Source organism: Bos javanicus, chromosome 22, assembly GCF_032452875.1.
Source record: "Bos javanicus breed banteng chromosome 22, ARS-OSU_banteng_1.0, whole genome shotgun sequence".
Lineage (NCBI taxonomy): Eukaryota > Metazoa > Chordata > Mammalia > Artiodactyla > Bovidae > Bos > Bos javanicus.
This window is the reverse complement of record NC_083889.1, coordinates 53,294,370-53,320,089: the sequence shown is the minus strand read 5'-3', so window position 1 is coordinate 53,320,089 and position 25,720 is coordinate 53,294,370. Positions and strand designations below refer to the sequence as shown.

Genomic DNA, 25,720 nt, shown 5'->3' with positions numbered 1-25,720 from the left:
GGCTGGCCGGTGACTACTTTGACCTAATGTTCTGGAACTCTCCTGGCTCAGGTCTTCAGGCCTGGCAGCTCCTGCTTTCTTCCTCTTGCACATTCACTCTCGGTTGCTGCTTGCTGCCTCTTGAAATCCAGTGTTCTGCAGTGAGACGCCCAGTGCAGTCACACAGAGGGGCCTCATGGAAAACTGAACTCTGATAAACGGCCAGCACCAGCTTGCCCGCTGGGTGATGGAGAGACCAATTTGGAATTTCTAGCCATCCCAGCACCCTGGTCAATGCCACACGAAGCAGAAGAACCGCTCGGTCACTCGCAGAACCCTAACAGAGAGTAAACAATTTTGTTATTGTTAAGCCATGAAATTTTAGGTTTTTCTTTTAATGCAGCAAATGACAGCACATAATCTAAGCTGGTCAAGTGAATGAGGCAGGAAATGTACAGAAGCCTAATCAATGAGGTCACGTCCCCAGTAAGAAAAGTGACCTGCTCAGGTCACAAAGCTGGCAGTTGAAACAAGGCTGAGGGCCAGGTCTTCTGAAATCTTCTCCTTTCTGTGCAGGAAGACACATTACTGTGACAATTAGAAACCTGAGCCCTTATTGACGGACTCCCCTGTGCCCTGTGCTTGCTCCGTGGGGCTCTCCCTCTGAGACCCCACTGAGGCTCTACACCGTCTGTTGTCAAGACTGTGGTCAATACCCCGCCTCCCCGATGAGGAAACAACACTGAGAGGAGGTGAAGCATTGTCCACGGTCACAAGGCTAAGAAAACTGAGCTGGAATTTGAACTCAAGCTTAACTAAATGGGCCCCAGTGCCTTTCCCTTCGTCACGGGATGAGTTCAGAATTCTGGTTGTAGTTGTACCTGTGGATAAGTTCAGTTCAGTTCAGTTCAGTCGCTCAGTCGTGTCCGACTCTTTGTGACCCCATGAATCGCAGCATGCCAGGCCTCCCTGTCCATCACCAACTCCTGGAGTTCACCCAGACTCACATCCGTTGAGTCAGTGATGCCATCCAGCCATCTCATCCTCTGTCGTCCCCTTCTCCTCCTGCCCCCAATCCCTCCCAGCATCAGAGTCTTTTCCAATGAGTCAGCTCTTCACATGAGGTGGCCAAAGTACTGGAGTTTCGGCTTTAGCATCATTCCTTCCAAAGAAATCCCAGGGCTGATCTCCTTCAGAATGGACTGGTTGGATCTCCTTGCAGTCCAAGGGACTCTCAAGAGTCTTCTCCAACACCACAGTTCAAAAGCATCAATTCTTTGGCGCTCAGCCTTCTTCACAGTCCAACTCTCACATCCATACATGACCACAGGAAAAACCATAGCCTTGACTAGACGAACCTTTGTTGGCAAAGTAATGTCTCTTAGGCTTATCCAAAGCCTAACATTCCTGGACGTGGCATTTACACATTATGTGAGCTTCGATCCTTTTACTTGTGAAAATGAAGCGCGCCTCCCTTGGCCCTTCCCTACTCGGCACGCTGTCACTGCCGTGCAGTTCGCATGAGTGGAATTCAATGTGACTGCTCATTAAAACGATGAGATACTCTGCAGATGCTAAATCGTAATTCATGTTGAAATGTATTGGTTTTAAACCAAAGTTTTATGAAAGAGCTCCTTCTGCTTTTCTTTTCTTCTGTTTTTTAAATTGTAACTAGAACTCTTCCTGTGCCACTGGAAGTCCTGGCTGGAGTGTGTGGACTGACACGCTTGCAGCTGCCTAGTCCTGTGACTGGGGCCATCAGTTGACATCTACAGGGTCCCTGAGAGCAGGGAGGGGAAGATGGTCATGCCTCTGTGACTCACAGGCTCCTGAGCTACCCAGCAACACTGTCAAGTTTCCCTATTCTGGGCCGTGTGTAGCTCAGACCCTCTCACTCTAGAATTCTGTTACCTTCCCCCAACCCCTACAATCGGCAGGTGACCCGCCACTTTTTCAGCAAGAAAACAGAAGCCAATAGGACAAAGCACAAACTTCCTGCTAGAAAATCTCCCTCTCCACCTGCACTTTCACGTCCCTGGGCCCTGTTCCCAACGGACGCTTGGCCAAGGCAAATCCTGACTCCCTCCGCAGACATGACTCCATCAGCTTTGCCCCCACCTTCCATCTCTCCCTCTCTGTAGCTCAAGCCTTTCCCATTTGATCAAGTCTTGATAAAGTCCTGCCAGTGGCTGCCCAGTCTCTCCCTCCCTCCATAGCTGACCTGGAAGCCAGCTGCTCCTCAACCACTCAAATCTGGCATCTGCACTCCCCACTCCCCTAAAGCTCATCACCTCACTGTCACTTGTTAAATCTACTGGGGGTTCTAAAGGCTTCCCCCTGCCAGGCTGCTCAGCTGCACCAGAGAACCTGACCACACATATTTCTTGAAAAGCTCTATTTCCTGACCTGGAAAACATCCCTATCTTAGGTTCTCTCCTACCTCTCTGTTCCTTTCAGCCTTTTCTTTGCTTGTCTCTTAAAGGTTGTCCTTACCTTGGTTTCTTGCCCTTTCCTCTTGTCACACATTCTCAGGACCCCAAGACCTGGCGGGGAGCCAAGGAGAAACTGTACACGAGTGAGTCGGGCTGAGCAAGAGCAGGGCCTGGGGAGTGAAGCAACCAGGGGCCTTGCACCCGTGGAAAGGTGGCAGCAGCAACTCAGCTCCAGCAGACACCTGCCAGGAGCAGGGTCGGCAAAAAACATTTTGGCCAGAGAGCAAATACTGTAGACTCTGTGGGCCAAGATCTTTGCCATACATTCTTCAGTCCTGAATATTCATTGGAAGGACTGATGTTGAAGCTGAAACTCCAATACTTTGGCCACCTGATACAAAGAACTGACTCCTTGGAAAAGACCCTGATGCTGGGAAAGATCGAAGGCAGGAGGAGAAGGGGACGATAGAGGATGAGATGGTTGGATGGCATCACCGACTGGATGGACACGAGTTTGAGCAAGGTCCGGGAGTTGGTGATGGACAGGGAAGCCTGGCGTGGTTCAGTCCATGGGGTCACAAAGAGTTGGACACGACTGAGCACCTGAACTGAACTGAACAACCTTCTAAAAATGTAAAACAAAGAAATCTTATGTCTAGGGTCACACAGGCCCAGGGCTGGGTGTGGCGCCAGTTCAGACTAGTTTGCTGAGCTGTGCACAAGAGTGAATACAAACCCACAGTGGCCAGAGTTCCCAGTGTCAGGTTTCGCAGAGAAGCTGGATTTTTGTTTGAAGCCAGAAAGCTGGATTTTTGTTTGAAATCTTTTAGTTATTAAATGCCTGCATTTAGGCGATCTCTGGCAGCACTGCCTCCAGGTACCCACTGAGCGTCTTGTAGCCACATGTGGTAACCCTAGAACTCAATTCATCAGCAGGCTCCCTGCCCAGGTTGGGCTCACAATCTCAGCAAGTGGCAATGCCCTTGAGTGAACTGCTCAAGACAGACACCTGGGGGCCTGCCCTCGCACTCTGCCCACTTGGCTCTGTCCTCAGTGCCCCTCCCCGGTGCCGGGTCCCCACCATTTCATCCCTTGAGGACAACCTCCTCCTGATAAGAGAGTCCCTGTCTTATCCTTTTCCATACTTTCTGCAGCCAGGATGATGGTTCTAAGATGCAAACCTGGGCGCGTCACTCTCAGGTTGAACACTCATTCGCTAAGCTTTGGTTGACTTACAAGGCTTCTGGGGGTCTGGGCCCTCCTCGCCCGCCCCACCCCATCCTGCGCCTGTCTCTGTGGGCTACTCTCAGTTCCTGAATCGAGGAAAGCCCCCTCTCACTTCCAGGTCTTTGCATCAGCTGCCCTGGCATAGCCTTCACTCCACCCCACACACAAGCTGACAAATTCTTCCTTGAACCTCATCTTAGAGTTATAAAGCCTTCCCAGATGTCCCCATCTCCTGCCAGCTGGTGTTCTACCTTTCTTTCACCTAACAGCTGTACTGAGACATAAATCACATGCCGCATAATTCCCCATTAAAAAAAAGGCAGATGCCTGGAGGGGTAGACGTGGGCAAGGGAGTATAAGACCTTCCACCGGGGCATGGGGAGAAAACAGAACTGCTCTTTATATTTATTTTTATATCATACTTTGGTCTTCTTTTGGTGTTATTCTAACCTAATATACCAGCGTAGTAGAGCGCAGACATGACAACGAATAAAGACTCGTGTGTTGGAGGTACCCGCTCAGCGCTGTGACTGTCAGCAGCCTGCAGTCAGGAGTGCAGAGACCCCTGCTTCCTGTTCCATCCCGCTGCCTCCCCTTTGGAGGAGAAAACACCCCACCTGTGTGCGACAGGGGCGGCTCTGCCTAAGGGTCTGAGCTTGTCTCCAAGCTGCCCACCCTTCCTCCCTCCACTGCTTTGGGTTTGGCCCATATCACCTGTTTCCCCTTCTCCCTCAGCTGATCTGTCTGCAAAGGGGCCTTGGAGTTGCAGAGGCTCCCCCACCCTCTCACTGCATGGAACTGAAAAAGCACAGCTGCATTTCCAAGTAACATCAGGCGTCGAAATAGAGAAACCAAGCAGACAGACAGCAAAATCAACACTGTGGAAGTCGTGACGAGACACCTCCGAGAATCTTGCGTTCGCTGTTCCTTGTCCTCATCCAAACGCACTAGGGCTGCTCTCCTAGGCCTCCTTCCTTTTGTCTTTCTCACCGAGTCTCACAGAAGCCTCAGCTTTTTGCCCTTTGCACACCCACGTACACACATGTGAGCACATGCCAGAATTCACATCTCCCTCTGCCCTGTACCCACCATTCCGATGCCACTGTGCCCAGTGAACTTACTTTGTGCTACTTCGATCTCTACAGCATTGATCTCTGGCTTCCTCAAGGGAGAGGAAGTGAATACAGCTCAACAATGCCTGTCAAATTTTTAGTTCTCTTATAGTGATTATTTTATAATACTTTGCAGATTCATGTTCCACGTGGCATTTCCTGTTTGCCAATTTTGAGGGTGAGAATACAAATTAGGAAATCAATGCAAAGATAAAGAGTAAAATGGATCTTGACACATTGGGTCACTGAACTCAAACCAACAAGATGAGATTTAAGAGGAAAGAAAGAAAATTCATGCTCTGATACTTAAAACACTTGTCAGGCACAAGAACCAGGTGGTAAGATCAGAGATAGATGGCACTTCAGGGAAAACAGTCATCTTGTGATCAGGCCATAAGTGACAAGGTCTTAACTTACAACTAGGTCAATAAGAAGCAATTGGATAACATTTGCTAGAAAACTCACAGCAAAGATCTGATTATCTCTGGGCTTAGGTAACAAATGGACTCTGCTCCCCATCTCCCACCCCAGTCAACACCTGGGGGAAAACAAAGGGCTACTCTGGATAAATCACCTCTGGGTTAAGTTAAGAACCAGCGTGGGAAAGCATCCAACAACTAACATAGGAGAACCCAGCAGTCGCTTCACACCAGGTAGCTCCTCTAGATGTGAGTGGTTAGAGATAAGGCCTTAGTGTTGATCCTGGTCTTTTTCCAGATGCTCTTCTGTTCTCAACATCTGTGGTCCAGCTCTTGATCTCAGGCTGGTCAAATACTGGCTGACTCTGACAAAGGGCACCCTCTCTTTCTGAATGCATGGAAGAAAACAAGTTCTCAGTCAGTGGAAAAATGCAAAAGGGGTGGAAGACCTTCTGCTGGCTTATTGCAGAGAGTATTACACATTGGAAATGACCTTCCAAGGAATCTTTCAACCTCCAAAAGGGTCAAACATGGAACTGAAAGTCATGAGTGTGAATTCTCATCCTAGTTTTGAAACATTTATCTCAATAGTTGTCAATAAATTTTTAAATGTTAAAAATAATCTATGCCATGAGGACATCTAGGGATCAAGTGTCTGGGTGGGAAAATAAGTGTACAGGATAAACTGCTAATTGACTGTATGACCAGTTCTAAGAAGGATGGGAGCTGTGTGGGTATGGGTGTGAATTGGTATCTCATTGTGGATTTAATTTGCAATTTGCATTTACTTAATGACTAAAGAGTTAAAAAGTTGGCTTAAAGCTCAACATTCAGAAAACTAAGATCATGGCATCTGGTCCCATCACTTCATGGGAAATAGATGGGGAAACAATGGAAACAGTGACAGACTTTATTTTTTGGGGGCTCCAAAATCACTGCAGATGGTGACTGCAGCCATGAAATTAAATGACACTTACTCCTTGGAAGGAAAGTAATGACCAACCTAGATAGCATGTTCAAAAGCAGAGACATTACTTTGCCAACAAAGGTTCAAAGGTTCAGAGGTCTAGTCAAGGCTATGGTTTGTCCAGTGGTCATGTATGGATGTGAGAGTTGGACTGTGAAGAAAGCTGAGCGCTGAAGAATTGATGCTTTTGAACTGTGGTGTTGGAGAAGACTCTTGAGAGTCCCTTGGACTGCAAGGAGATCCAACCAGTCCATTCTAAAAGAGATCGGTCCTGGGATTTCTTTGGAAGGAATGATGCTAAAGCTGAAACTCCAGTACTTTGGCCACCTCATGCAAAGAGTTGACTCATTGGAAAAGACTCTGATGCTGGGAGGGATTGGGGGCAGGAGGAGAAGGGGACGACAGAGGATGAGATGGCTGGATGGCATCACCGACTCCATAGACGTGAGTTTGAGTGAACTCCAGGAGTTGGTGATAGACAGGGAGGCCTGGTGTGCTGCAATTCATGGGGTCGCAAAGAGTTGGACACGACTGAGCGACTGAACTGAACTGAACTGAACTGACTAAAGATGTTGAGCATCTTTTCATACTTTATTAGCCATTCATAAATGTTCTTGGTGGAATATCGGTTCACATCTTTTGCCTATTGTTTGCTTGGGTCCATTGTTTTGTTTTTTTTTTTTCACTTAATATAGTAGACATTTTCTTTTTTTTTTTTTTCAATTTTATTTTATTTTTAAACTTTACAATATTGTATTAGTTTTGCCAAATATCGAAATGAATCTGCCACAGGTATACCCGCGTTCCCCATCCTGAACCCTCCTCCCTCCTCCCTCCCCTACCCTCCCTCTGGGTCGTCCCAGTGCACCAGCCCCAAGCATCCAGTATCGTGCATCGAACCTGGACTGGCGACTCGTTTCATACATGATATTATACATGTTTCAATGCTATTCTCCCAAATCTCCCCACCCTCTCCCTCTCCCACAGAGTCCATAAGACTGATCTGTACATCGGTGTCTCTTTTGCTGTTTCCATTGTTTTCTTATTATTGAGTTGTATGAGTTCTGTGTAAATTCTGGTTACACGTTGCATCCGATATGTGTTTTGCAAACATTTCCTCCTAGTCTGTCAGTCTATTTCCTGTCGTACAGGTGTTCTTTTGTTTTTGTTTTTTGGCTGTGCCATGCGGTACACAAAATCCTAGTTCTCAAACCAGGGATCGAATCCATGCTTCCGCAGTGGAAGCTTGGAGCCCCAGCCACTGAAACGCTAGGGAAATCCATCTTTACATGTTCTTAATGTTGTCTTTTGAAGTGCGAAAGTTCTGATTTTTAAAGAGGTCCATTTTATCCATTTTTTTTTCCCATTTATGAACTATGTTTTTGGTATTGTACATAGGAAATCTTTTGCCTAGATCAAAGTCTAAAGATTTTTTGTGTTTTCTTCTAAAAGTTTACTTATTTTCTCTCTTACATTTAAGTGTATGACTTAGATTTTGCATACAGTGTGAGGTGAGGGTCTAAGTTCATATTTTTGCAAACACAATTGTCTTATTATGAAATAGTTTTCTACAACATTAATGTTGACAGGAACTTATTCCATTTCATGAACATATTTTAAATAGCAAGATCCTGATAAATGCTTAACAACTGTCTCTAAAAAGAAACAAAAACAAACAAACCAAAAAAAAAAAACCAAAAAACCCAAGAGCCCTAATAAGTAGCACTTACAAATTCCCCCGGGTGTATATAATCTAAACATTTCCAATTTCAGGTTACCAATGTTACATAGTATCATGGAGTGGGGACAGATCTCACAACTGGCTCTCATGAACTGCTGCAAGTTGGCTGCAGCACATTACTGAATCTATTTAATCAATACCAGGGCCATCGGAGGAGTTTTGTTTGCTTCCTGTTTTTTTCAGTATATAAAAGATGTCCCTCAAAGCAGGAAGCAGCAGTCTGTTTTCTTCCCTGCTATAAAAGAATGCTGGCCCTCCAGAGAGTGTTACTTCTGTCTCACAATGAGCACAACTATGGCAGCAACCTCCCTGTGGCCGTATTTAATAATGCCCATCATATTCACCTTCAGGACAAGTCCCCACCTTACTTCCTGAAAAAGGTAAAGAAAACTCAGTTTTGACCAAACGGAAGTACAAAGCTGCTTGAACTTCTGCAATTTTGCAAAGACACACATTCAACATTTAAATTATGGGGTTGACTTCTCTTTTCCTCCCTCTTAGGAACCAAGTATCCAATTAAGCAAATGCGGTAGAGTCAAATATTGGTCTTCACAGGCACTGAGGTGATGTCAATTGTGAATGGCCACAATGTGTCAGCTTCCTGAAGGCATCTGCGCTTCTGAGTAATGTGAGGAAATAACTGGGGTGTGACACTATTTCAAAGAAAATGCACGCAATCTTCCTTTTGAGGAAAACCTTTTAAGAAGTGAAAATAAAATGAGGGGGTCCCTGGGGTAGATACTCTTCATATAGTAGTTACTAAATCCCTGTTTGGAGCTCTGTGCAATTATGCAGCTCTATGCACATTGTTCGGAGAAGGCAATGGCACCCCACTCCAGTACTCTTGCCTGGAAAATCCCATGGACGGAGGAGCCTGGTAGGCTGCAGTCCATGGGGTCGAGAAGAGTCGGACACGACTGAGCGACTTCACTTTCACTTTTCCCTTTCATGCATTGGAGAAGGAAATGGCAACCCACTCCAGTGTTCTTGCCTGGAGAACCCCAGGGACAGGGGAGCCTGGTGGGCTGCCGTCTATGGGGTCACACAGAGTCGGACACGACTGAAGCGACTTAGCAGCAAGCAAGCAATGCACATTGTTACAAAGTAGGAAGGGGCAGAGACCTGGGAGGCTGGGGAGGGTGAGAGACGAGAGGGACAGGGGACACTGGGGACTAAGAGTGTGGTACCAAGAAGGTTCCGAGCAATTACCACTACCCCACAGAGCTTCAGCCCAAGTCTTTATAACTTATAACTATTATAAGCTACTCTTTTTGCTTAATATGAAAAGCAAGGCTCAGGGACATGGTGAAGCCCTTACCTGGCATCTTCCGGTATTTATATACCTGTGTTTTAAAACTGTGCTCACTGTGTGCACGGGGCCCCTCCTGAACAGAAAACTCAAACGCAGCATTTTCTCATGGCTCCCGCTCCAGCCTCCATGCCCGCCCAGCACTACCTCCTGCTCAGGAATGCTGACGCTGGATGTTCTCGGAAGAGGCATCACTCCTTTTCTTTCCTCTGTCTCTTTCCCTGCTCTTCTCTCTGCTCTTCCCTCTCTCTTTTCTTTCATCAATTCTTTTCACAAAGAATAGTCATTCTTATGGTGTGCTCATTTGAAATGCTGGAGAGCGCTGAAAGAAGGTACAGAACAAAATAAACCCCCAAGGTGGTGCTTTGTATGGCATCCTCAGAGTCACGCCGAAAGGCCATGCCCAGAATCCCCTGCAGGGTCCAGGTGAGCGCCTGCAGGAGACGACTGCCGTGTGAGTTTCAAGAGTGAAGCAACAGGCACAGTGCTGTGCTCTGAAGGTGATAGCAGGGGCCGGCGTGCTGGCTTACAGGCTCCGCTGATGGTGTAGGGGAGTGTCTGCACCCAGAGTCCACTGCTCCTGCGTCCTGGGGCACCGAGGCATCACCAGGCTGAAAGTGCAGGTTGCCCTGCAGGTCCCAGTGTGTCCTATGGGGTCTGGTGGTGCCCTCTGGAGCCCTCCTCTGCAGTGATGACTCAACACTGGATGCGGAGGCAACAGCCTGCACAGACTCACCGACAAGCTCCCACAGCGGTATACACTCCAGTTCCCAAACAAACCCGTACCTCCAAAGGTTCCCAAGCTCTCTCAGTTCATCATGCCCTTATTATCTTCATACTTTTTGTTCTCAGTGTCCTGGACCTAAATACCCAACAATTCCACTTCTTATGTGGTTAGATCCAAACAACTGAAGCATGCTTGAAAAGACAATCCATATAAATAAAAAATAATAATATTTGATTTTTTGGGGGGGGCACCCTGCACAGCTTGTAGTATCTTAGTTCCCTGACCGGGAATTGAACCCAGGCCCTCGGCAGTGACAGCACAAAGTTCTAACCACTGGACCACCAGGGAGTGCCCTGATTTTATTTTTAAACAGTCAGTACCAGTGGGATATGTGCAGCTGCTGGGCATGGCCCAGCTTCTCAAACCTTGGAATCCCACTGGGCACTGCCATCCTCATTTCCTCTTTCTCACTACTTATCTCAAACCACTGGAAACCCCACTCTGCAAAAGACATGACAACTTCGAAAGGCATGTACTACAATCTCATATTGGAATTGTCAACTACCTCACACTAGTAGTTCCTGTGGTGTCCAAGAAATGTCAGGTATCAATTTACAGCCCTTGAAAACTGAAAGAGTTCCACGGCACTCTCGTGAATGCACTGAGACCCCTGGGGGCGGGAGAGGGACAGCGAAAGGACAGAAGATCCAACTTAAAGGGAATCTCACTAGATAGATCTGGGACAATCTGTGCATCAAAAGAAACACAATATTAGGTGGTATGCCACTGGAGAAAAAAGGGAATCCAGGAGGTAGCAATAATATATGTAAATACACACATGAGTGGGATAGAAAAGATTTAGAGTGTCAGCTAATAATAATCACTTATGAATTAACATGTACAAAATACAGTGGGGGAATTTGGTAAACACCTTATAAAACAACGGATGAAGTTTAACATCTTTAGTCGTGAGGCGAGTTGGCACCATATGCCTTCTGATATTGAGAAGAACACAGCATCACTGCTGTGATTGTCCTGATTTTTTGAATAATGTGAATCTAATCAACGGGAGAACATCAGTAAATTCCAAACAAGGAACCACCTGTCAGATTAAAAAAAACAAAGTGAAAGTGTAGTTTTTTGTGTTACAAAGTGATGAAGTCACAAAAGGCCCAGATTCTTGAATGAAGGAAACTAGAAAGACCAGGTGACTACACGGAACAAGTGGTTCCAGATCCTGGGACATTAAAGGACATTGCTTGCAAAGTGGACAAAATCAGAAACAGGGCTGTGGATTACATGGTGATGCCGCACCTATGTTAGTCTCTAGATTTTACTGTACGGGAGTGCATCCTTGCCTAAATAAAATTATCTCAAAGTATTATGCTAACAGGTGATGAGGATCCTATTTGCAACTTGCTCTCAAAGAGTTCTACTCTGATGCTGGGAGGGATTGGGGGCAGGAGGAGAAGGGGACAACAGAGGATGAGATGGCTGGATGGCATCACTGACTTGATGGACGTGAGTCTGAGTGAACTCTGGGAGTTGGTGATGGACAGGGAGGCCTGGCGTGCTGTGATTCATGGGGTCACAAGGAGTCAGACACAACTGAGCGACTGAACTGAACTGAACTCAAAGAGTTCTGGAGAAAAAAAAGTATCTTTCTGTCTAGGATGAAATGGAGACAAGAGTTAAGAACAACAATATAATGAGGCGGGGCTCTGATCATACAGGAGTGGGGAGGGGAGGGAATGGGAGACAGGCATTCCCTGTTGGGAAGGGCTGGAGGTGTCCTGAGTGACCAAGGAGGTGTCTGGCAGGAGCAGTCAGATCTCTCATCTGATGGAGCTGGAGAAAGGTCACCCCCACTTTCCTTCCTGTATTTCATTTAATCCTCAGAATAGCCTCATAGCGTATACACTACTCTAATCCTTATTTTATAATGAAACAGTCATCCATTCAACCAGCAGTTACCGAGCTTGCTATGTGTTAAACTTCATTGAGTTTACACAAAACAAATGTTAAGTGTGATTGGTTGTGTGTGTGTGCACACCCATGTGCGCATGTGCATTTAGAAAACAATACTGGAAGGTGATGCACTAAATTACTAATATGCTAAGAGGCCGCATTTGAATAGTGGAATAACAGGTGCTTCCATTTTCTTCTTTGGGCTTTTTGCTTGTTTCCAGCTTTCTACAAAGAACATAGATTGCCATTGTAATAAGTAATTACATAAGTATTATTTCAAAACTTGAATTGGAGAATGTTGTGAAATAGTTCTCATTGTGATACTGTAGTGGATCAAATATTATACTTTGATTCAGTGTTATTTTACCAAAGTAGTAAACAAATGTTTCTTAATTCCATTAAACCTCCTCTTCACACTGCAGAAAAAGGCTGGCAGGGTTACATGTGGAGAGCTGACCCTGACCTTACCCCTGAGGCCTGTATTCGCCCACGTTTCCTGTGTGGAAGCATAAGCCCAGTGCAAACTGACCGCTTCCTCCTCGCACACAAATTCCCTACACCTTCATGACATCATCTTCTTTGCATAAAGAGGAAAACACAGTAGGTCCCTGAGTGAAAGAGCGATTTGGTAAGACCCCCAAACTCTAGCATCCACCAGAAAGAGGCCGCTCAGTGGTGTCACTGTGTTGTTAGGTGGGACCCCCGTTCACTTAGGCTGCTTTCTGACTGAGGGGGTCCTGCCCCACCTTTGCTGTGCTGGCCCCATGGGCTCGGAGGCAGGTCCCCCTGCCCGCTGGGGCTGGGCTGACGTCCATGCACCTGTCCACTGCACTGTGCTAATAGTTCAGGGAGGGCAGACGGCCCTTCTGCACCCGTGTCTCCTGGGGCTCAGAGCGCTGGGTTTAAACAAAGCAGGTCCTTGGTCACTGTTGCTGGACTGAATTGATTTGCACAAACAATCGTGAGGACACTGGCAAATGAATTAGGGTTCATTCCAGAGGTAGAATTCAGCGCAGGTCCCAACGCCGAAGCTTAGAAATGATTTATTGCCTGGGAAAGTGATCCCAACATGCTGCTGCTTAAAGACAACAATAGTAGAAGAGTAACCACAGTCAAAGGTCATCTTGCTTATAAACATAAATAGGCACAGGGAAGATAAAAGTAAAAGATATATCAAAGAATGTACAGTGCTGTTTCTGCCTAGGGGATTATGAATGATTTTGACATTTGTTTGTCTTTTTTCTGTTTGTATTTTTAAGCTTTTCCAGTCAACGATTTATGTTATTGGAAAAATTATTTTTTAGAGAAATGTACAACTGAGGGAAAAGGGAATAAAGACATGTCTCACTTCAGGCGAGAGCTGAGGTGCTAAGGACCTTTAGGGTAAATGAATTTCTTTGAGTTAAGGGCTCCTTGACTTCCTACACTAACAGAGTCGCCACCCCTCCTGGTAGACGTTGCCCTCCCTGCCAGCCTCAAACCCTGTCCACTTGCACACGAGGTCACTGTCCTGGTGCTGGGTCTAAGGTGGCAGCCAGAACTCTGATCCATAAGCTACAAGGCCTGCATGGAGGTCCAGAGGACGAAGAGCGACCCTGTCTCCTGTCGCCTCATAAGAATTCCCGCAATAAAGCTCTCAGAAATTACTGCTGCATCCCTCAAGTGATAGGGAAGAGAGATTCTGAAAAATATTCACAAAGACAGAAGTACAGCATCTTATACATTTGGTCTGTGTCTAGCCCACTGCCTGAATTCTTCCAGTTCAGTAGCTATAAAAATTCTACCCAAGGGCTTTCTTAGCTCCACTGCCAACAGCAGTTCCCCAATCCTATTTAATGCTAGGTATCAAGTTCTTCCATCAGGAGCTCGAGGTTCCTCATGGTTTCCAAGCGCCATGGGGGTTGGGTGGAGTGGATGGAGGAGGCCGCAGACTCCTGCTTGGCTCTCAGCTCAGAGCAGAGGCAGCTATGGAAATCAGTTTCCAAGGTTACCGGTGTTGAAGGCGGTGGATGCTCAGTGGCTGGTTCACTAATTAATGTTAATGTTCACAAATCTGAACTCCTGTTTGGGACTAAGCCCTTCTCTATCATCCTTTGTCCCAGTCTTCTGTGATGTCCCATTTCATGTATTCATCTCCTTTCTACAAAAGAGAAGTTCATGGAGAAAATTCAAATGCCAGAAGTGATTTTGTCCTGAGCAGCTTGGAATCCCCTCAACCCCATGTGGTTAGAATCCCACATCAGGTGACAGAGTTGCTGGGAGACCAAGCTGCCTCCTCCCCAGCCAGCGTGCCTGGCAGGTCGCTCTTGCTGGGTCCTGCATCCGCCTCCAGGGGCCTGAGTCAGAACCCAGCAGAGAGTTCATGCTCGCCTGTGGAGGGAGACATGGAGCTGACCCTCTCCAGCCTCTCTGTGGACAGGAAGGGGAACCACTTAGCCAGGTGCACAGCCACCAGCCGGTAGAACAACTGCCGCAGATACTTGCGGAACCTCTCGCCGACAAAGACATAGATCACAGGGTTGATGCAGCAGTGAGTGTAGGCGATCACTTCCGTCACTTGAATGGCCAGGTCCAGCTGTCTGCTCTGCTCACACTTACGGGTGAACAGGGAATCCTGGAAAGCGGAAACGAACACACTCAGATTATAGGGCGTCCAAAAGAGAAAGAAGATGATCATGATGACAAAAATCAGACGCACGGCTTTGGCCTTCTTCTCATTTGGTCTTCTGAGCAGAATCTTTATAATCCCTGTGTAGCAGACAATCATCACCAGCAGAGGCAAAACCAGGCCCATGATGTTCAGTTTCAGAGCCTGGAACTGCTTCCACTTTGTGAAGCTTTCAGGAGGAAAATGAATACTGCAGGTGTGGTGGGTGAACTCCCACTGGGTCTTGGAAAAGTACAAGCCGGGGACAGAAGCCAAGATGGCCAGGACCCAGACGACAATGCTGGTGATGATACCAAACGTGATAGTCCGAGCCCGCAGAGCAAACACAGCATGGACGATGGCCAGGTACCTGTCGATGGTCAGCAGGATGATGAAGAAGATCTCGCTGTACAAGCCCATGAAATAGAACCCAGAGAGCAACTTACACATGGCATCTCCGAAAATCCAGTCATCCTTCACCTTGTAGTCGATCCAGAAGGGCAGCGTGAAGAGGAAGATGAGGTCAGAAATGGCCAGGTTGAGGAGGTAGATGCTGGTCATGCTTTTGAGCCTCTTGTATTGCATGAGGACCAGGACCACCAGGATGTTGCCGACCAGGCCAATGACAAACACCACCGAGTACAAGGGGGGCAGCAGCTGGGCCCCAAAAGCCCTCTCCTGTGCCTTCTGGCATGGGGTCGTGTCCCCATAGTCGTATTCCGTGGTCATGTCATAGTCCTTTGCGGTGGTTGAAGTTTCCATCCTGGCTTCTCCCACGGGTCAAGGGAAATGTTTCCGTATGTATTTGCCGTTAGAGGCAGTGGGCTCTGGACAACAAAGACAAGGCAGTGAGTACACGTCCTTAACCCCTGGACAGCTGCTTACTAGTGCGTACTGCGTACCATGCCCTGTGGAGCCAGGGAGACCCAGGTCCTCTGCCCTCATGCAGCCTGTAGCCTACCACACTAACAAACAGGGCGTGCACACATCGCTAACCCAAGTGCTCTGGCAGTGAGTGCCCTGAAGGAGACGTCCAGAGGACGGAGAGCACAGACAGGGGAGGACAAGGGAGGCCTCACGCGTGTTCACGACCAAGGCTTTCCGAGGGCTTCCCACGGACTCGGCGTTGGGCTCAGTGATAAACAGCCCTTGAGGGGGCACCATGGTCATTCCCCATTTTAGAGGTGAAGGCACACAAGATGGGAGCAAAGCTGCTGAGAACAAGAGCTGGAGCTCAAACCCTGGTGCGTGCCACTCTCAGGCCCATTCCTGAAACCCCCTGCTCTCCTCCCCAATCACAGGGCAGTGACTGCACTGTGGCATCCCCAGAGGAGGCTGGGAAGGAAAACGGTTCTGGACGAAAGTCCAAAACTTACTAACAGATCTTTCTGGCTCTGGGGGCTAAAAAGATTCTCAGCCAGGGGTGATACAGTGCCGTGGGGGCACAGGTAAATGTGAATGTTTTTTCGGTTGTCACAAAAACTGGGGGTCACTACTGCCATTAGGTAGCCAGGCCGAGGATGTATCGCGATGCAAAAATTACCCTACAGCAAACACCAACAGTGCCGCCATAGTGAGATCCTAGGAGGCCAACCCATCCGCCGGCCTGACTTACGTCACACGGTCCTCTGTGGCCACCCAGGTTCTCCCAAGACCCCCTGAGATAGCCGTGAGGGGGAGTCAGTAACAGTCTGGGAGGAGTGGGCTGCGATGGTAAGGAGAGGGGGCCCTGGGGAAAGAAAGGCTCAGAACAGCCTCAAGGCAGGAAGTGGCACACAGTGACCAGACACAGGGCGGAATTCTCCTAAAAAAAAACTTTAGATATTTTCTAACCAGGATTGCCTCAAAACAAAACTAAAACTACTAGGTAGCCTGCCTTTGTAGAAAATCTCCAGCCCCTGCTTTTCAGCACTCCCTTCCATCCTTTCCAATCACTTATTGAAGACTCCTCCCCGAAGGGAGCACAGGTTTTTGTGTAACCTACCATCTCTATGACTTCATATAAGTTAACCTACCTCCCTGAGCCTCGGTTCCTCATCTGTAATGTGGGAAAGTACCCTTACCTTGCAGGGCTAATGTAAGGCAATGTCTGACCTTCCCCTGGAAATTATCAGGTTCTCAGTAAATACGAGGGGACCTCCTTCCCTGCAGATGCCCTGCTCTGAGGCCTGGTGCCACCAGGATGCACCCCACTCCCTATAAGTCTCCCTGTAGTTAATCTGGAAAATGAATTCTGCTTGAGAGTGATGGACATTGACAGTCCTTTCCATCTGCACTGCACTGTGAACTTTCCAAAATGCTGCCATCAATCTAACTGATTTGACCTAAACATCGATCAGTAAAGTGAGTGGTACCTGTAGCATAATTTCCATCTAAAATCTTCAGACTCCATTGCTCCTCTTTCCACAGAGCTTAATGAATGCTTCCTGCTCACAAAATTCACATTTCTGCAGTGGCATTCGGGGATTAAGGCACAGGGGGGTGAGGTGCTGCTGGGCCCCCAGGCTTGGGGGCGGTCATTTCCCATCCAATCCATCCTTAGGGCTCTCTCCTCCATCTCTGAACTTGCATACAGCCAGTCAAGCCTCTTTCTGGAGAAACCCAGGCTGCCACTCACTAAACAAGCTGTGCTGGCAATTTCTGATTTCTGCTGCCCCTGCCAGTGCCGACAACTTCACGTGGCAGTCAGCACTTCTGGGTGGGCTCTCAGGCTTACTGTGTTAGCAGGGGCAGCACCGACAGCAAGGGGTGCGAGGCTGAGCCCGTGAGCCCAGTTTCTGGGGAATGCTGGCAAAGGTGGAGGCAAACTGCGTCAGCATTGTCAGGGGCCATCTGAACAGAGTCACTTCACACCCACTGCCACCTTCAAGCCAGTTCACTATTCCCCACTTGCTGGGCACCAGAAACAGCTCCTGGGCACGTTGTCCCTAAAGGGAGATGGCCTGGAGTGAGGCCCTGGAGGCGAGACCCAAGGAGCATGTTGCCATGTCACGTGCCAGTCCGTCTGCAGCCTGCTACTAACGTCTGCCCCAGGCCGTTGCCCCAGTGGTCCAGCGCCAGCACCCTTTATCCTGGGAGTTGGTGAAGCCTCTGGACAGACAAAGGGCCGTCTGTGGTGGTGGGAGATGCCCAGGCCTGGTGGGGTGCAGGAGCTGGCTTCTACTGGTTCATAAGAGCCAGTCATGTGCAGCTGTTCTGCATCCAGCATGCTGGTGACTCAAAGTCAACCAGAATGGGAATATTTACATATGGGAATCGGCCATCACTAGGAATCAGGGCACGTTTCTCAGGAGAATTAGCTGATAAACACTTACCAGTGCATCCATGCCCTTCAGTCTGAATAGCCTAGAGTTGTCCTGGAGCCAGAGTGGGGACTTAAGGGTCACTGAGGGGCACAGAGCCTGGTGGTCAGCTGTGCAAACTTCTGGGGATTTCTAATCCTGAAAGTCTGGGACCCTCCAGACCTACTGGAGGAAAGGCTGAAGTAGATGCCTCCAAGTAGCCCCCGTGTCGCTTCTCTTCAGAACAAAATTCTGACCTTCCTCTTCTTTAGAACAGAATGGATGCCCCTTGCCCTCCCCTGCGCCCCGCCACCCCCACAAGGAGGTCACCTGGCCAGCTGCCTACCTTCTGGTGGGTGAGATCTTACTTTCTTCAAAGACAGTCTACAGTCCTGATTCTGGGGCTCCTTGAGTCTAGCCTCTTAAGAAATTGTCTCAGTATCAGATCATCTTTGCATCTGCAAAGCTTTTACTAATTAGTATTATCCTTTTGCTGCAATTTCCTCTTATACCGTGTTTGGTCTTTGAGTACATGGGGAAATTTGGCAATTGTCAGTGTCTTGAATAGCTTTCGCCAGAAAGTATGTTAATAGTGGGCTGACTTTTTAATCAGTCATCAACAAGCAATCATACAAGAAAGTATACTGTTTTTAGAAAGAACAAGAATCAGCTCAAAACAAAAACAACACCCTATTTTACATCTGAGCACTCATATAAATCCATCCACCCTCAGTATTGCTATACAAAGCACTGCCTTTCATGCATTGGTGGGTTACTTAGGCATTTGACTGGCTCTCAAAGAACTCCCCATCTCTGTGGAGACGGACTGATAAACAAGTCATGTCCTGCAACAGGAGAACTACAGTCCAATCTGGCCACATGCAAACAACGGTGCCTTCAAAAATAACTGACAAGACCGAAGAGACAAGTTCTACTTACTCTGGCTTCAGGGGACTGTGTCCACGAAGTGTTTGTTTCTGAAGCTTTTAGATGCTTTAAGAATTCAAGGTCAAGGTCCTGAGTGAGTCGGAAGCTGTCAGTTTCCTGTGTGATGATGGAGATAGAACTCCGGGTCTCAGGCTTTCAGAACAACAAGAAGGGGACAAAGATCTTCTTTCTTGTACTGCTGGGTGTCCAGTTCCTGAATGCCAAGTTCACTCTAAGGTTTTTTCCTGCTCACTCAGCTGTACTTCTCCTCAGGCGACTCTGCTTTAAGGGGATTGGGTGGTGGGGCTGGGTGGAGTTGAGCAGGGTGAGGTGGGTGGCAGTGAATGTTTCTGGAGCTTCTGAAGCAATCGAGTTCTTGCCCTCAGTAAGTAGTCTTCCTCTTCTTTTTTTTTTAAAGATTGCAAATGGAAGGATTTAAACAGAAAATCTAGGTTCTGGGTCTTCAAAACAATCTGGCTCTACTAGCCCTAGAAGGGCAGGGGGTCATTTCTCTTTGGCACCCCTATGTGCCTGTGCCAGCAACTGCTCACCGCCCCTCTCTGCTCCCCAGTCTGCCTCACAAGCCCCAGGGAGCGGCTCTATGATGAACAGCCTCCCGCCTGGAGAGAGTACAGGTCTGTTGGATGGCTGTCGGCTGTCTGGCCCCTTCTCTTTGATCTTACAGATTTCCTTTTTGCATCTCATCCATGACAATTGATTCTGACCCAGTCCTCTCTTTGCTTCTCTTTCCTGTCGCAATGTCAATATCCTAGAAAGCTTATGCTCTGTGTAACCAAGAAGGGTGAGGCCAGGCTCCTGGGCTGCAGGGATCCTGTCTGTCAATGAGGCGCACCTTTCAGATTCAAAAGCTGCACCAGCAGGTTAATTTCCAAGAGAGGGGATGCAGCGTCCTGACCTTGGAGTGCTCTCTGTTGCCTAATCCTGGGACACACTCTCTCTCTCCAGGGCCAAGGAAGTTGCTTCTGGTCCCAGGTCACATTCAGACACCAAAGCCCAATGGGTGAGCGTCCCACAGATGGACAGAAGGGCCTTTGGGGTGTACAAGTGGCTCCTAGGCAGTAGCCCTCTGCCACCTCCCCATCACCCCATCTCTTCCCCCACCCTCCCACTCCATTCCTCTTTGTTTAATTTCCTTCCCCAGGCTCTCTTTCCGCCACCCTTTCTCATGCCATAGGCTCTCTTGGCCCTCCAGCCAGAATTCTACAACCCCCAACCTGCCAAACCACAGGGACCGGTCCAGTAGTCCCTCTGCTCTGCTCAGCTGCCCCCTTGTGTGGGTCAGGTTGCAAAGTCAAAGAGGGTGCTGTCGTCCATGCACATCTCTCTCATCCCGCCCGGATCACCAAAGAGACGCTTCCTCCATGAAGCCTTCCACTCTCTATAGCAGGAAGTCATTCGTGACAGGCAGGTGGTGGAGCTCAGAGAGCTGTAAGATTTTGGGGGGGGTGGCGGTGGTGGTGGAGTTTCCCTTATTCACACTTTATCGTGTAGGTTGGACATCTGGACAATAAACAGCAAGGCACCACTCAAAATAGCTCAACAATGAAAAAGAATAGAGACCAGAATTTTCTGGGCTTCCCTGGTGGCTCAGTGGGTAGGAATCTGCCTGCCAGTGCAGGGGACATGAGTTCAATCCATGGTCCAGGAGGATCCCATATGCCACGCAGTAACTAAGCCTGTGTGCTATGACTACTGATCCTGTGCTCTAGACCCTGGGAACCCCAGCTACTGAGCCCACATGCCCTGGAGCCTGTGCTCTGGAATGAGCAAGGTCATCGCAATGAGAAGCCCAGGCACCGCAACAAGAGAGCAGCCCCCACTTGCCACAAGGGAAAGCCCGAGCAGCAATGGAGACCCAGCACAGCCAATAAATAAATAAATAGAAACTACAATTTTCTGAAAAGAAACCTGGGATGTTAGCTCAGGTTGGTTACTACTCTCTAATGCTCTCTTGTAATAATCCTTGATTTCACTTTTCACATGCATCTCTTTTTTGACAGCCTAATAAACAATCTCAAAACTTTGGGGCTTAAAATCACAAGGAGATTGTTCTATGATTCTGTGAGCTAGGCGGATGTTCCCACGTAGCCTCACTCCCACGTCTGATGGTGGGCGCTGCTTGCTGACTGGAGTGCCTCAGTTTTCCACGTGGCTCTCGTCTTCCAGTCGGCCAGACTGGCTTTATGCATGACGGTCTCAGGCATGAGAAGAACCTATAACGCATCTCTAGGAAAAGTCTCTGAGGCCACAGAGGATCACCTATGCTGCAGTCAATCACTCACAGCAAGTCACAGAGCCAAGCCACAGACAAGGCAGTCAGGAAATAGAATCTGCCTTTTCAGGGGAAGAAATAAAGTCACATTGTAAAAGCCAGTGTGTACTGAGATGGAAGGGCTCTGAAGCCATATTTATCTTCTACCAAAAGCACAGCTTCCTCTAGCTCCCTCATCCAGGGTTCCTGGAATTCCTGTCCTCTGATGGGCCTGTCTTGCCCTATCCTTAGCCTCTCACTCCATTGATCCTCCCTAATCCTGGGATTTTACCATCATCGACATCTGTGTCCTTTCTGTCTCGGGTCCCAACACCCCAGCCCCTCGCGCCCCATCCACCTTTACTCCTCACTCCTCGAGCATCTCAGCTCCAGGGGTTCTTGGGTCCCGACACCCTAGCCCCTCGCGCCCCGCCCACCTTGACTTCTCACTCCTCCAGCGTCTCAGCTCCAGGGGTTCTCGGGTCCTGACACCCCAGCCCCTCGCGCCCCGCCCACCTTTCCTTCTCACTCCTCGAGCATCTCAGCTCCAGTGGTGCTTTGACTCCAGTGTAACCACTGACGTGTCAGTTTCTCCTGACCCTCAGCCTCCTCGTGCCCTTACTTCCATCACCTTAGAGTCCAGGGGCCATCGTCACAGTCCCTCCCGTACACACATCCTCAATGCCTTCACTCTTTTCTGATCTGGTTGTGTCCACCTGGCACAAACCCAGTCCTGATCAGATCCGAATCCCCACTGGCACTGTGAAGTTGAACGTGGCTGGAGGAAACCACACAATGGAACTGACTGGGACTCCCCTAAATTACTGATGGCCACATGCACAGGGTCCCTCATGCCCATCAATGGCTTTCCCCGTCTTAGACATTATGTCACACTTTCTGCCTTTTCCCTGAACCTCCAGCACCACCTCCATCATCCTCAGTCTTAGCTGATGACCTTGTTCCCCACGTCAGTGAGAAGACAGAAGGCTCAGAAGAGACTGTTTACACATCCCACCTCCCTTCCCATCCACCCTTCTCTGGCCCTTCTACCTGCCTCCCTCCTGCCATGCGGATGGATTCTCCATGCTCCAAGCCCATCTCGTCCACGCTGCCCAGGATCACATCCTCTCTCATCAGCACGAGGGCATCATTCTAGTCATCGTCTCCAGTATCACCAGTTTTTTTCTGTCTGCCAGATTATTCCCATCAGTATACACACAAAGCTCTTATTTGATCTGAAACAAATAAGTAAAGAAACAAACAAGTTAGCAAAGTCTCCCTTGATTCCACTTTCAATTCTATTTACTGATGCATTTCTTTTTAAAAATATTTTATTTATTCCACTGTGCTGATTCACAGTTGTGGCACATGGGATCTTCATTGCAGGATCTGTAAGTTGTGGCATACATAATCTAGTTCACTCGCCAGGGATCAAACCTGGGCCTCCTGCATTGGGAGCAAATAGTCTCAGCCACTGGACCACCAGGGAAGTTCATCTAATTACTGATTCATTTCTGCACAGTTCTTTGCAATACTCAAAAGAGCTGTCTTTATTTGCATCCAACTCCACTTCACCCCAGTTTCTAGAACCTGCTCTCCCCTAGCCCCCAGTGATTTCGTCAGGGTCATCAGTGACCTTCCTGTGGCTAAATCCAATGGTCAGATCTCAGGCTGCACTGGACCTGACAGCTCAGCACATTTGAAACCATTGTTGCTCCCTCTTCTTGATACTCTTTCTCTGTGTGTGCAGGATCCCGGTCTCCTGGCTTTTCCCTCGTTTCTCAGGCAGCCCCTTGTCAGTTCCCGCTGCTGGTTTCTGCTCAATCTTCCGGCTTCTTTCCTGGCATGCACCAGGCCGTGGTCCTTGAACCCCTCTCCTCCCAATCTACAGTCACACCTTTGATGGCTCTATTCTCTCTCATGGCTGAAAATGTCATATCTACTCTGAAGAGGCCCAAATGTATATCTCCAGCCTGCCCAGCTCCCTCAAATCTAGGCTCACACCCAACACTCTGCTCAATGTCTCCACCTGGTTTTCTCAAAAGCTTTTCAAATAGAATTCCTGATCTTCTCTCCAAATTTTATTGTCGCTGTCATCCACACCTGGGGGTAAATGGCAGCTCCATTCTTCTGATGGAAGCCACCAAAACCTTGGAGTATCACTTGAATCCACTCTTTGGAACCTGACCTGCAATCTTTTTGCAGAATCTGTTGACTCCACTTTCAACATACAAAGACTTCAATCCCTTCTTGCTTTACCCACTGGCCCCAGTTTGGTCCAAACCAAGCAAGACCACAGTCTCTTTCCAATACAGCACCTGGAGGGATTCCTCAAGGGTTACTTCAGGTCAGGCACACCTCCTCCAAGTCCTTACATTGGCCTGCAAGGCGGTTCACCACCTCCCTCCTCCCCTCTCTGACTTCATCTATTAGTTTCTCCTTCGCTCACTCCATTCCAGCTAAACTGCCTCCCAGGGTGCCTCTGAACACGCCAGGTGCCTTTCCACCTCAGCGCCCTTGCATGTGCTGTTTCCTCTGCCAAGATGCCCCTCCCCCACATGCCCGGGAAGCCTGCTCCCTCACCTCCTTCATTTCTACACGCGTGCAATGCTTTCTCAGGAGGTGTTCTCTAACCATCTTATTAAAATTGAATCTCCTCTTCTCCCACCTTAGAAGTCAATGACCCCCTTCCCAGATTTACTTATTACTTTCTGGGTTACATATATTTAATATGTAGTTGTTGTCCAGTTTCTCTCAATGTAATGACAGCTTCCTGAGGAATGTTCCCTCTTTTGTCCACTGCTGTAGCCCCACACAGCAGGTGCTCAAGAAGCATTTTTTGGCCATGGTCTGCAACATGTGGGATCTTAGTTCCCTCACCAGGGATGGAACCTGTGCCTCCTGCATGGGGAGGGTGGACTCTTAAACACTGGACTGCCAGGAGTCCCACAGTAAGCATTTCTGAATGGCTAAATTGCAAGAAATTTACAGTCCAGATACCCAGAGAGCACATTAGCAACAGCTCTGCAGTTTATCCAGGACCCAGGGCACTACCATCTTTCTAACACACATGGATCAGCGCTGCTCACGGCCACGAGATGGCTGAGCTCATCCAGGCATGATGACATCTAACAAAAAGTGCTGTCTCTTCCTGTTGTTGGTTCTTAGAAACAAGGAAGCTCGCAGCTATTTTGTAAGAAAACATCCACTTGGGAGCTGGATTCTCGGCAGTGAAACCAGGAGACAGTCCCTCCACCTGGCCTCCCTGGGTAGGGCTAGGCAACAGTGACAGGGAAGGGGTCAGCCCCTCTCTGTAGTTCTTCTGCCTCAGGGAGCTGCTCAGCAGGAAGCAGACACTGGGGGGCAGGATTTGAGAGGCTATGAACAAAGGGGGAGCACTGTATCTCCTCCCAGCCTCTTTCTTCCTCTCCACAACCTACTTCAATACAGGGGCCTCTGGGGGTGGTTCCTGTCCATAGAGCCCAGAGCATGGCCACTGAGCCCACGAAAGCAGATGCCAAGGGCTGCTAACCAGCCGGTGACAGTTCCCTGAAACAGTACCTACAAGCACTGGGTGCTGGCTCACTGCTAGGCGGGAACTCAGGAGGGAATGAAGACGGTGAGTATGATCCTTTCTTTGTACCTCAGATCTAAGCTGCAGACCGTCACATGTACACATATGCACCCACCAACTCTATCTGCTCTGAGAGCTCTAATTCATGGTTGCTGCATGCTGGTATTCATTCCCTTCCATCTCATTTCTCACATGTCTACCAAATGCCCTCTTTCCTTGCCTGTTGTGTGTGCTAAGTTGCTTCAGTTGTGTCTGACTCTTTGCAACCCTATGGACTGTAGCCCACCAGCCTCCTCTGTCCATGGGGATTCTCCAGATAAGAATACTGGAGTGGGTTGCCATTGCACTAAGGGATGGAACCCATATTTCTTATGTCTCCTGCATTGGCAGGTGGGTTCTTTACCACTAGCACCATCTGGGATGCCCCTTTGTCTGTTCAGTTCAGTTCAGTCAGTTGTTCAGTCGTGTCCGACTCTCTGCGACCCCATGAATCGCAGCACGCCAGGCCTCCCTGTGCATCACCAACTCCCGGAATTCACTGAGACTCACGTCCATTGAGTCAGTGATGCCATCCAGCCATCTCATCCTCTGTCGTCCCCTTTTCCTGCTGCCCCCAATCCCTCCCAGCATCAGAGTCTTTTCCAATGAGTCAACTCTTTCACATGAGGTAGCCAAAGTACTGGAGTTTCAGCTTTAGCATCATTCCTTCCAAAGAAATCCCAGGGCTGATCTCCTTCAGAATGGACTGGTTGGATCTCCTTGCAGTCCAAGGGACTCTCAAGAGTCTTCTCCAACACCACAGTTCCAAAGCATCAATTCTTCAGCGCTCAGCTTTCTTCACAGTCCAACTCTCACATCCATACATGACCACAGGAAAAACCATAGCCTTGACTAGACGGATCTTTTTTGGCAAAGTAATGTCTCTGCTTTTGAATATGCTATCTAGGTTGGTCATAACTTTCCTTCCAAGGAGTAAGCGTCTTTTAATTTCATGGCTGCAGTCACCATCTGCAGTGATTTTGGAGTCCAAAAAAATAAAGTCTGACACTGTTTCCACTGTTTCTCTATCTATTTCCCATGAAGTGATGGGACCGGATGCCATGATCTTCGTTTTCTGAATGTTGAGCTTTAAACCAAC

At 48.4% G+C, this 25,720-nt stretch overlaps 1 protein-coding gene, 1 long non-coding RNA gene and 1 other non-coding gene across 4 annotated transcripts; all 3 read right to left on the bottom strand.

The window, feature by feature from the left end:
• LOC133235488 (uncharacterized) lies at positions 1-4,864 on the bottom strand. The gene is made up of 2 exons (XR_009732562.1): positions 4,760-4,864; positions 1-1,759 (listed from the first exon to the last, which is right to left on the bottom strand). It is a non-coding gene; the product is annotated as an uncharacterized LOC133235488 (long non-coding RNA).
• A 5,324-nt stretch (positions 4,865-10,188) lies between these two features.
• Positions 10,189-10,261, bottom strand: TRNAD-GUC (transfer RNA aspartic acid (anticodon GUC)). The gene has a single exon. It is a non-coding gene; the product is annotated as a tRNA-Asp (tRNA).
• Positions 10,262-10,963: 702 nt separating this feature from the next.
• On the bottom strand, positions 10,964-19,010 carry LOC133235483 (C-C chemokine receptor type 1). 2 transcript variants are annotated; one of them, XM_061397032.1, is made up of 2 exons: positions 18,749-19,010; positions 10,964-15,355 (listed from the first exon to the last, which is right to left on the bottom strand). In XM_061397032.1, exon 2 carries the CDS (start codon positions 15,288-15,290, stop codon positions 14,223-14,225), a length of 1,068 nt encoding a protein of 355 aa, XP_061253016.1. In that variant the 5' UTR covers positions 15,291-15,355; positions 18,749-19,010; the 3' UTR covers positions 10,964-14,222. The 2 variants fall into 2 exon arrangements, with proteins under 2 accessions (XP_061253016.1, XP_061253017.1); XM_061397033.1 differs by lacking the exon at positions 18,749-19,010 and adding an exon at positions 18,156-18,738.
• Between the last annotated feature and the right edge of the window lie 6,710 nt (positions 19,011-25,720).

Bases quoted from the DNA above. Each gene is read 5' to 3' on its own strand.
- LOC133235483 (XM_061397032.1), bottom strand. From the start codon at position 15,290: ATGGAAACTTCAACCACCGCAAAGGACTATGACATGACCACGGAATAC.